This window comes from Myotis davidii, unplaced genomic scaffold (genome assembly GCF_000327345.1).
Source record: "Myotis davidii unplaced genomic scaffold, ASM32734v1 scaffold1137, whole genome shotgun sequence".
Taxonomy (NCBI): domain Eukaryota; kingdom Metazoa; phylum Chordata; class Mammalia; order Chiroptera; family Vespertilionidae; genus Myotis; species Myotis davidii.
Genome location: NW_006288443.1, coordinates 457,183 through 469,128, shown reverse-complemented (window position 1 = coordinate 469,128; position 11,946 = coordinate 457,183). Strand labels below are relative to the sequence as shown.

Here is an 11,946-nt window from a genome sequence, read left to right as displayed (position 1 = left end):
CTTTTTTCTTTTTTATTCTGGGCCAGCTTTAGCTCTGAGGTCTTGGCTGCTGAAAACAGGTTTCTGGCCTTTGTTTACCGTCTGTATTTGATACAGTGTTGTGGTCTGGCTGGCTGAAGCCCCGCTGAGTAAAGCAGGTTTCTGGGGTTTTTTTAGCTTCTATATTTGCAACATAGTTACTTAGAGTTGCAGCTGAGTGGCCGGCAAGTCAGGTGGGGAACGCTGGAGTCCTTCATCACTGAAGCAAGCAAGCCTCCCTGTTCGCATCAGCTGCCTGGCTGCCGGCCGCCATCTTGGCTGCCAGTTAATTTGCATATCTCACTGATTAGCCAATGGGAAGGGTAGCGGTCGTACTCCAATTACCATGTTTCTCTTTTATTAGTGTAGATACGTATATGTAAAGTGTTATTACACTTGTTTTGCAGAATGTTAACATTGAGGGGAACTGAGCCAAATGTATATAGAATATATTATGTCGTACAGCTGCACACGAATCTACAACTATCTCAATAAAAAATTAAATTAAAAATGCTATTTACATTAGTATCAACTATATTAAATACATAGGCATAAATAAATACATAGACAAAAAATGTTCAAGATATGTATACAGAAAATTACAATGGATTGTTAAATGTAATGCAGGCATGCCAAAATAAATGGAGAGATAAATTTTGTTTATGGACTGGAAGTCTGAATATTATTAAAATTTCAATTCTCCTTAAAATTAATTAGGAGAATTAACATGTCCTAATGGGTTTTTTTCCACCAATAAATTGACAAGGACCTATAATCAAGAACTGAAAAAGAAGATCAAATTGAAAGACTGTCACTGTCTGACAACAAGACTTATTATAATGCCTCAGTATTTAAGACAGTGTTTTATTGGTGACAACATGGACAAATAATTCACTGGAACAGAAGAGAGTACAGTAATAGACTGTCACATATATGAATATCTTAATTTTTAATAAAAGTGCAAGAATAACACAGTGGAGAAAAGACAGTCTTTTCAACAAATGGTGCTGGAAAAGTCAGATACTCAAATGCCCCCCAAAGTGAATTTTGATTGAACTCATTTGAAAAAGTGACCTTTGTAGATGAACTTCATCATATATAAAAATATATGCAAAATGGGATTATAATAAAACTTCTTAAAGAAAGCACAGGAAAAAGTCTTTGTGATCTTGTGTTAGGCAAAGACTTCTTAACTATGACACCAAAAACATCTATATATATATAAAACCCTAATATGCAAATAGACCGAACAGCAGAACAACTGAACTACTGGCCACTATGATGTGTGTTGACCAACAGGAAGTGCACGCGGAACATGGTGGGCATTGGCAGCAGGTGGCAGGGCGTGGAATATGGCAGGCGTTGACCACGGTGGGATGGTGGGGCAGGTGAACGAGGGCACCAGACCAAGGCAGGGCTCCTACGCGCCACAGTCCTGCTCCAGTGCCACTGCCCACACCTGCTGCTGGCGCCGGAGCTGTCGCTCATACCTGCTGCTGGCATCTGGTGCCAGGCCCAATCACTTGACGCTGTCATTGGGTGCAAGTGACAGCTGCAGGCCCCAATCGCCCCTCAGGGCTTCTCTATCTCCCCCTGCTCCTGAGGGGTGATCGGTGCCAGCAGCCACTTCTTGCACCCACTGCTGTCACCGGCCCCACTCGCACCCGCTGCTGGAGCCAGCCCCAAAAGCTCCGCGCCATCAGTGGGTGCAAGCGGGGCCGGCGCCATCAGCACGTGGGAGCGATGGCAGTGGGAGCGGGGCTGCCAGCAGAGGACTGGGGGCCATGGCGGGAGGGGCCGGGCAGAGGCGGGGAGGATGTACCGAAACCCACCCCTGTGCCCACCGCAGCCTTGCGGCCCACAGTTTCTTTCAAGGTTCACAAATTCGTGCACTGGGCCCCTAGTACTATATAAAATTAAAAATTTGATAATTAGACTTCAGTACAATTGAAAACTTTTTTTCTTCAAAAGACACAGGAAAATAAAAAGCAACAGATTGAAAGAAAATATTTGCATAGTATATATTTGATGAATGCCTTTTATTCAGAAGATATCTGATAAAGGACTTTTATTTCAGATTATAAAGAACTCTCAAAACTCAATTTTAAAAAAAAAGCAGTGATATTTCTAAAAATAGAAAATATTTGAACAGCCTTTTTCTAAACTAATGTCAATCAATGTCAGAAGATGCTCAACATCATTAGCCATTAGAGAAATGTAAATAAAAAATCACCACAAGATTCTTTTACACACATACCATAATAACTACAAATTACAAGACCAAAAGCTGTGGAAGAGTTAGGACTGTCATACACTGCTGATGGGAATATAAAGTTGTACAACTATTTTGAAAGACTGGCTGTTCCCTAAGACATTTTACACTTGGCATATGACCCAAGGAACCCACTTTCAGGTTTTTATCCAAGAGAAAAGAAAGCATATGCCCATATAATGACTTAATATATGGAGGTTTATAGAAGCTTTCTTTGTAATAGCTAAAAACTGGAAGCACCCAAATGTTCATTAACAGATGAATGGATAAATAAATTGTGGTGTGTTTATATACAATAGGATATTACTCAGCAATAAAAAGTATTGACCTTTTGATGCACAGGCAACAACAGGCGTGAATCTCAAAATAATTATACTTTGTGAATAAAATTTTAGCAGTAGAAAGCATATGAGCTGTTGGCTTGGGATTTGGTGAAAGAGAAGGATTACAAAGGTGTAGGAGGAAACTTGGGGATGATGAATATGTTCACTATCTTGATTTAATGGTGATTATATGTCTATAAACTTATCGAAGTATAAACTTTAATAAGTGCAGTTTATTGTATGTTAATTAGTCCTCAATAAAGCTACTAAAGATGTTATAACATATACACTAAAGATTTTTAGTGGTTGTGAATATGATTTCTTTAGCTTTGTAATTCATTCTTTAAGAATTACATGCATTGGATTGTGACAACATGCAGTGAGTGTACTGGTTGGTACATTCATCCTAATCTATAAAAAGCCAGGGGCCATCACAACCAAAACAACCAGACGGACGACCGAACAGGCTGCATGGGTGACCAGGCGGGCAGGGGTGGCAGTTGGGGCCAACCAGGCCAGCGGGGGTGCAGTTGGGGGCAACCAGACCAGTGGGGGTGCAGTTGGGGGCAACCAGGCTAGCAGGTGGGGCAGTGAGGAATGACCAGGCCGGCGGGGAGAGCAGTTGTGGGCGACCAGGCCAGCAGAGGAAAGCAGTTGGGGGTGACCAGGCCAGCAGGGTGGGCAGTGAGGGGTGACCAGGCCGGCAGAGGCGGTTAGGGGTGATCAGGCTAGCAGGCAGGTGAGCCGTTAGGAGCCAGCGGTCCCAGATTGTGAGAGGGATGTCCGACTGCCAGTTTAGGCCCAGTCCCCGAGATCAGACCTAAACCAGCACACAGACATCCCCTGAGGGGTCCTGGATTGAAGAGGGTGCAGGCTGGGCTGAGGGGAACCCCCCCTCCATGCATGAATTTCATGCACCAGGCCTCTAGTGTTCATAATAATAGAGAAGAGAACTGTACTCATTAAAAGTATTAAGTAATAAGGTGTGTGTGTTTTTTAAGAATAAAACCCTATTTTTAAAATATAGTATTTTACACTATTCATTAATATTTTCTTCATATTCGGTTAAAAATAATTTAGAGACTTAAAATACCCTTAGTTCAAAGTATAACGTGTTTTAACTTTATTTCCTAAGTCCAACTCTCATGTATTTAAAAACTTGGTATTTTCAGTGAATGTTTAATGGTTATGTTTTCCTTTTGAATAGTATGCACTGGAAAGACTGAAGGTCCTGTGTGAAGAAGCTTTGTGTAGTAACCTCTCAGTGGAAAATGTTGCTGATACCCTTGTCCTTGCAGATTTGCACAGTGCAGAACAGTTGAAAGCACAAGCCATAGACTTTATTAATAGGTAAGCTATGCTTGTATTTCAGCAGCATGACACCTTCAGCGTTTGTCACCGAACTTTTTTAAGTGTGTTTAAATCTTCAATGCAGGTGCAGTGTACTTCGACAGCTTGGGTGTAAAGATGGGAAAAACTGGAACAGCAAGTAAGATGACATCAGTTTCTGACTCAAAGTTGATCTGCCTACATAGAATTAAGTGTTTGCATAGGCCTTTTGTTCAACTACAATAAGTAGGAATTGAGATATTATTTATATGGAGTAAACTGCTGGGTATTTAAAAAAAAATAAATTTGACTTAGTGGATTCTTAAGGCTATGCCCCCTTGTAGATCAGCTGCTAATGTGAACTGAGATGAATGCCCTAATTTCTGAAGCTCATATGCTCACTTAGTATGTAGTTGAGTCCAGGCATTTCAGTGGCAACTGGAGATCCTTTTCCTGTCCCTTCAGAAAGCATTTCTAAGAATATGGAAAATGTTCATTTTATTCTCTGAGGAATGTGCCCTTCATATTTGCCCTAAACGTCTTCACATTTGAATGCTAACCCATTGCTTCTTAGGTTAGCCAAGTACTTTGCATTGGATGCTTTATTAAGCCAGCTACCTAGTATTCTAAAAATGGGAGTAATTTGATCTTTACTTTTCCTGGTAAAACTGTTAGAGGTAGCATAGTTCTTATATCTTTTCTAAGACCAAGCTTTCTGAATATTAGAATTTATTCTTCTTCTTTGTTTTCTTCTCTCATTTTTAGGGAGAATTTTCTATTCTTTATAATCAAAATAAAAAAGGATAAAGAGTTGATAGGTTGAAAGTTGCATCTTTTGATTCGTTTTTGCTTGTAAACCCTTAAATTCCATTTTTGCAAGTTACCAAAAGTTGATATAATATGTCAAAAAAGACAAGTGGATAAAAGGAAGTCAGAGAAGTCAGTGTTAGAGACAATAAAATTAATGTTTTTTTTACTTAGTTATTTCCTATTGTTTTAATTTGTTTTGCTGTGTGTGAAGTTACCTGAATTCCTGTCAGTTCGTGAGTTATCTTTTTAGTTTATTGGTTTTTCTGAATATTGATCAGTGTGATAATATGTTATGGTATGTGATCTAGACAAAAATCAGTTTAAATTTAAAACATAATGTGTATGCACCAAATGACAATTTATGATCCTTTGTACTTAGCCACTTACAAGCTCTAGTTTTATTCTGTTAAGAAAATATTTTACATTTTTAACTTTTTCAATGTCAAAAAATATCAAGAGTATTTTAATATCCCCTGAAGAAGCTGTTGTATGTACAGACCTTCAGTAGATATTTGTTAAATAAGTGAAAATGTCAGGTATATTAAGAGATATCTGTGTGATTCTGAACAACTACAGTTGAAATTATAAACACAATGGTTACTCTGATGTCAGGCAAATAAGGTAGTTTTATTATTAGCTACTGTTTAGTTTAACAAACGTGTACCTCATATCTATTGTGACTCAAGCACCATGCTAATGTGCTGCCTTTAAAAACAGTTATGAGGAAAAGTCCCTATTCTTGAGAAATTGGTTTAATAAAAGAAATATATGAATATGTCATTTATATATAGATAGAAATGTATCTAATGAAAGAAACAAATATATGAATATATCATTCATATGTAGATGGAAATTTAATGAAAGACACAAATACATGAATATGTTATTTTTTATAATATGGTAAGCAGTGTGATAAAAGAAGGTATGTGCTGGGGAGGTTTAGGGATGGCTTACTGGAGATGACAGATGTGTCTTAAAATATGAAGAGGAATTAGAGGAACTAAAAAAGAAATAAGAGGCATTGCAGACAGAAAGGATAACTTAAAGTACAGAAACCTAAAGGCAGTAATTGAACATTCATTTTACGGGTATTTATATTTATTCAGTAAATACGGCCCAAGGCACTGTGCTCAATATCAAGAATATAATAGTGAACATGATAAATGTTTTCCCTGGCTTCCCAGAGTCTATGGTTTAGCAGGAGATAAATAGTAATTAAACAAGTATTTGAAGTAAAGTGTGATGATACGTAAAGTATAGCATACCCATCTGAGCATATTGCAAAGGAACCGAACCTAACCTAGGGGTCAGAGAAAGCCTTTTCAAGGAATTGTATAAATAAAGACCTAAAGCATTAGTAGGAGTTACCTTGATAAAGAAGAGGGAAGAGGTAGAAACGTGTATCTCAGAAAAAGGAAATCAGGTATACAAAGATTGGGTGAAAAGAAACAATAGTATAGAGTGAGAGAGAGAGGTTATGAGAAGAAGCTGAGCTAGAGAAAGCAGGCAGGGATAAGATCCTGGGAAGCCATCTAAATTAACTTTAAGGGCTTTTTAAGACATTACTCAAAGATTAATCCAGTAAAAGATTGCAGCCTGGGCCAGGCCCCGATCAGGTTTGTGTTTTTATTAATCATCAGAGTTTTGATTTTTGATTGAAAAGGAAAGGGTCTAGGACAGTGATGGTGAACCTATGACACGCGTGTCAGAGGTGACACGTGAACTCATTTTTTCGGTTGATTTTTCTTTGTTAAATGGCATTTAAATATATAAAACAAATATCAAAAATATAAATCTTCGTTTTACTGTGGTTGCAAATATCACAAACTTTCTATATGTAACACGGCACCAGAGTTAAGTTAGGGTTTTTCAAAATGCTGACACGCCGAGCTCAAAACGTTCGCCATCACTGGTCTAGGATGATACCCAGCGTTTCTGACTTGAATCACTGGATGATGGTAGAAGCATTAGCTGACTGGAAATAAGGGAGGAAGAATTTGAGGTTTGGGGAGATATGTTGAGTTCTTCTTATCTAACAATGCTGAGTTTATGGAACTTGAAATGCATCCAAGTAAAGAGAACAAGTTGTTGGGAATGAACCTTGTTAGGAGGCTTAGGATTTAGCAAATCAGTAGTTGTCATCATTGAATATGATAGCTAAAATTATGAAGAATGGATGAGATAGGATGAATAATGAATGTTAAAAGAGTAGAAGGCAAAAGTTGCAACTTGAGAAAAAACCTGAGTGTAAGCCAGGGAAAAGAGCTCTTGAAAGTTAAACTATGGGGACAAGTGTCACATGCTTCAGGAGAATAGAATTTCCAGAAAATTCGAATAGTTTCATTTGTTACAGAAATACTACTAAGATATTTTGTGAATGATATTTTAATGAATTCAAGTGGTTGGAATACATACAGAGGCAGTGTTCAAAACATTATGAAATCCATAAATTTTAAAAATTGACAATACAACAATGCATTTTGAAAAGTATTCTTTAACAAACATCTCTTAATTTTATTTTTCAGCCAAGCAACGGACATAATGGAAACATCAGGGTGGAAGTCCATGATTCAGTCTCACCCGCATTTAGTAGCAGAAGCCTTCCGAGCACTAGCATCTGCACAGTGTCCACAGTTTGGCATTCCACGCAAACGGCTAAAACAGTCCTGAAATCTTCCATGAACTGTAGAAAAATGGAATTGACTTTTATTCCTCCAGGTCCAGAAGGATTCTAATAGACAAACCATAAGCAAGAGTTGTTTCTGTTGTCTTGTCTACAGAGCAGAAGCTGAAAAAGCGTATGGCTTGCATTTCAGGTGGATAATTTATGGTTTATTCTTCAGCTTTAAATTAGACTGACTATACTCTAATTCACTTCAAGGCCTTAAATTATCTCCAGTGACTTCTCTTGTTCATATGATACTTTAATTTTTTTATTGTGCCTTGTCATTTTGACCAAGGCTATGCAGGATTGCACTAGCTCCATAATGCAGTAATATTGACAACTGAAGATATTAAGTTTCAAAAGGATCTTCCATTAGCTTCAGAAAAGCAAAATTAATTTTCTAGGATTTTTGCTATGCTGTCTCAAAGTTTAAGACTAGGTTCTTAAAAGCACTTGTATTGGAGATAACTGTTAATGTCTCCAGTCTGAGTTCTATAAATACAGGAGAACCTGCTTGCCTTCAAGGTAAGTTATGGCAATATACTGCTTCAGTTCTAATTTATTTTTCATTTCAGGGGCAATTATGTAATGAGTTGGCCCAGATTTTTAGTAGAATTTGGATGTTTATATGTTAACTGTCCAGAAAACTAAGAAGCATAACAAACCTTTGCTTGTGTTTCTTTGTGGGTTTATCCAAGTTTACAATTATTGAGAACTGATTGAGGATAAGATTTCAATAAGAAAGCATGTTTTGTGCTGAATTAATTTTTTTTTTAATTTATAGTGGCCTACATTTATATGAAGAATTCTGTACATGTTAAAAGTAAGGATGACCAAATGTAAATTTAATGAGTGGGCCAATTAAGAGAGAGATATATGCACTTTTAATGTGTAACTTTTGTATGCTGAATGGTACATATATTTTTTTGCTTTTGAGGGAATTAATAAGGTATAGTTAATTGTGTCTTAACTTTTGAAATAATTTTTTAAGACAGATGGAGGTAACTGGCTGTTTGTGATAATAGATAAGAAAGATATCCTTCATTATAGTTAAATTCGTTTCCATTTCAGTTAATCATTATTAAATTCACTCTTTTTTTTTTTATCACACATTGGAGAAGGCATCTGAACAATAAGTGAATCCTAGACGGCCTACTCTCCTAAAAACAACAAACTGATATTATTTGCAGACTGAAGTCTCTCCTTTTATGAAAACCCTCAGAAACTTGTCAGGCCACATTCTGAACCTTCCCCAACCCCTTGGTTTTTCCTTTCTGTTTCAGTTACTGTACTAACATTGTGGATGATACTGAAATTCTGCATAATGTGAACAGGATAAACTTTATAAACTGCTTTTCATGGGCCAGTTCTTTATTATAAATGAATTTCAGCTTTAAACACATACACATGCTCAGTGTTGGATAGCTCTGTTCACAGTGGAGGTCTGTTCTGCATCTGGTTTTCTGAAATAGGACAGCATGCTTCTTAGGCAAGATTGATGTTGGACCACAAGGGGAAAAGTGTGTCACTGGAAAAAAATGCACATACCTATATATTTGCATACATAACTATTCTCCAGATTAAAATTTGTATAATTTGTTTATTTAGTTTTTAATTTAGTACAAAAGGAAAATAATTAAGCCTGAGGTCTTAAAATAGGTTTTTTGTATTTCTTTGTTAGATACTCACTGAGCAATTCTAATACATCAAGAGTGATTCATATTTACATTGAACAACACTGTCAAATACACATTTGTTATCCATAGCAAACGAGTTTGAAAGACCTTATTTTTTCAGATATCTTCATTTTGCTCTTTGTAATTTCATTGAGTCTTTGTTATGTTAAGTTTTAAATTGGAAGAATACCTTGGGATAAAAGAAAGATTCTTAAATATTAGTGGACTCCATCAGTGCTATAGTGAGCAGAAATTCATTTGCTTAACTTCGCCATAAGATTGAATTAATTAAATTTGTAATGTACAATTAAAAAATACATGCTCACATACATATATACTAAGATTTTAATTTAAATTTTGCCTGGGTCTTATAAGAAAACAAAAACTCCTTCCTCGGGCTATAGAATTTTGTTGTCATATGTATAAAAAAAAAACACAAAAAAACGCTGGTGAACCCATGTATATCAAATGCACAGAGGCACATTGTGAATTAATTCACTGCTTGAATCTACATTTCTAACTATAGTGACTTCACCAATAACACCATATAATGAACATTTCAGATTTCCCTCACTTACTTGTTTTCATGTTTATTGCAAATCTTAAGGGTTTTATTATAAGTATTATTTTAGTTTGGTAGTACATTTTGTACCAAAAACGTCAAACACTGTGCTGTAAGAAGATCCATGTTTGTAGAAATGTCCACTTTTCAGATAATATAATGCCTACCTTTATACTAACAGAACCATATGGTAACTGATTTATTTTTTTTATTTATTACGTATATTTTTGGTATTGTGTGGGTTCTTGAGGCTGTGATAGAAAACTGTTAATGTGTTCTGAAATAAGTGCTCTAATAGCCTTTTTTGTTTTTAAAATTCATTGTTTTCAGGAGGCACAGATTCTGTCTAGAGCAGTCTTGCCTTTTGATTATCAGCCTGTTCCTGTTTCTCTTTTGTCACCTAAACAGAACTTTTCTTAAAAAGTAGTGACTGGTTTTAAACATTACATAAATACAAAAGTAACCATTGGAAAACTGTTCTTTAGATTCAGATAGGGAAACACTATATTTGTGCCTTTTTTGTTTTTGAATTTTAATGTGTATTGGTGTTTGGAGCACAAATATGAAGGTGCCATAATATTATGGCTGCCATTGTTACCTCCTTGAATATTCGTGTGTCATTGTCTTAAAATAGTAATTGGAGAACCTTGCATGTATTATGTGGTTATTTAGGCATCTGTGTGCACGTTTGCGTGCATGTGTGTGTGTGAGTGTACATGTACTTGTTTTCACTTGGACTTGTGTGTGATATATTCAAGAGTTAATTTCTAAAAATAGGACTCAGTTAAACATTGAAAGTTCAGGCTAGTTGAAATATACCATTTAAATGTGCTTTACCTGGGACAATTGATTGATAGAGGAAATTATAATTCTCAAAAATGTGACTAATTTACTGCATGACAAACAGTGCCTTTTTAGGACATCATTAATTCTAAAATTAAGTTTAAAATATTAACGATCTCTTAGAATGTTGTCATGAACATTATTGGCTTTTAAAAAACTATACCTAAGTTAGAGCTTAAATTGCCAAAAATATAATTACTAATTTACTTACCCATTTAAGTTTTGTGCATAAGTTTTAAAACCTAAGCAGAATTCTTTATAAAATTGTGAATCATAGATGCTACCCAGTGTTACTAAAATATTACACTGGGGATTTCAGTAAGTTGTTTTGTTAAACTCACAAGCTTTTTTCATAGCCAAGTATACTTTAAGTATTGAATTATTCCAAGTTGGACTTCCATGCTCTTTGGTGAATAAAATAAAAATATTCAATATATTCTTGCAAAATAAGGTGGGCGGGTGGGTTTAGTGTTTTCAGATGATAAAGACAGCACTTTCACACACAAATAAGAGTATTTTGCAAACCTCTTTTATACAGATTATGAGCTCTACTTTATTTAAGTGTTCATGGAATGATGTAAATTTTAGGTCCATTTGAATAAATATAGAGTGCCTACCATATGCAAGACTTCCTTTTCACTAGGAATTAAATCATCACACCGTGTTTTCTGCTTGCAGTATATGGACTTAATGTTTGAAAAGGAATTCTTATATTTAAATTTTTTTCTGTTGTTAGAGTTTATCATTGTATACTGTAACCCAGTTAATTGTGTATTCAGGTTTTTAGAATGAAGATAAAACTTAAGTGTGTCCCACTTTTGAAGATAAAATTCTGCTAAAATTATTTAAATATTAGTTCTGGGGGAAATTGATTTTCAAGTTTCAAATGTATAAAGACTTATATCGAACTTTTCAGCCTCATTTTTAATCAGCTCATGATGATGAGATACATTTGGTATCTTGTTGCTGAAAATATTTTTGGCATTTCAGCACTTTGTGTTAAAATAAAGTTGTTACTACTTATTCAGAATTGATTGGTCTATTTTGTGTTTACTTGAAAATATAAACTCTATTTTATCATGAAAACCATTGTTCCATGTATTTTATCTGTTTTTGGTTTTGTTTGGTTTTGGTTATTACAAGTGGGGGGATAAATCTAGTGCCTGTAACTCCATCTGGACAGTATATCTTTCCTTAATCAGAGGTAACAGGAAGGACTGTGAAATGGCACATTATCACTGTCATCCCTTAGTTATGATGAAGATGGGGAATTTGGCTCAGATCATATATATAAACGAATATCTATGTATTCGTTTCTCAGATCTTAACAAACAAACAAACATGAGGCAAACACTGATACCTCAAGTGGATTTCTTCTAAAGAAATAAGAAAATTTTACTGGAGAATACTCATTTATAGTGTGGAATGCTAGCCCAAGTTTTGTCCTG

The 11,946-nt window shown here is 35.6% G+C and overlaps 1 protein-coding gene across 6 annotated transcripts in view; it reads left to right on the top strand.

Moving 5' to 3' along the window:
• Positions 1 to 11,530, top strand: part of SPOPL (speckle type POZ protein like) — a 52,280-nt gene extending 40,750 nt beyond the window's left edge. For all 6 annotated transcript variants that reach the window (XM_015561753.1, XM_015561755.1, XM_015561756.1 and 3 more), the window contains 4 exons: positions 3,821 to 3,963; positions 4,049 to 4,102; positions 7,278 to 7,568; positions 8,539 to 11,530. In XM_015561753.1, coding sequence (XP_015417239.1) covers positions 3,821 to 3,963; positions 4,049 to 4,102; positions 7,278 to 7,422 — 342 coding nt within the window. In that variant the 3' untranslated portion in view covers positions 7,423 to 7,568; positions 8,539 to 11,530. The remainder of the gene's footprint in view (positions 1 to 3,820; positions 3,964 to 4,048; positions 4,103 to 7,277; positions 7,569 to 8,538) is intronic.
• Positions 11,531 to 11,946: the final 416 nt, after the last annotated feature.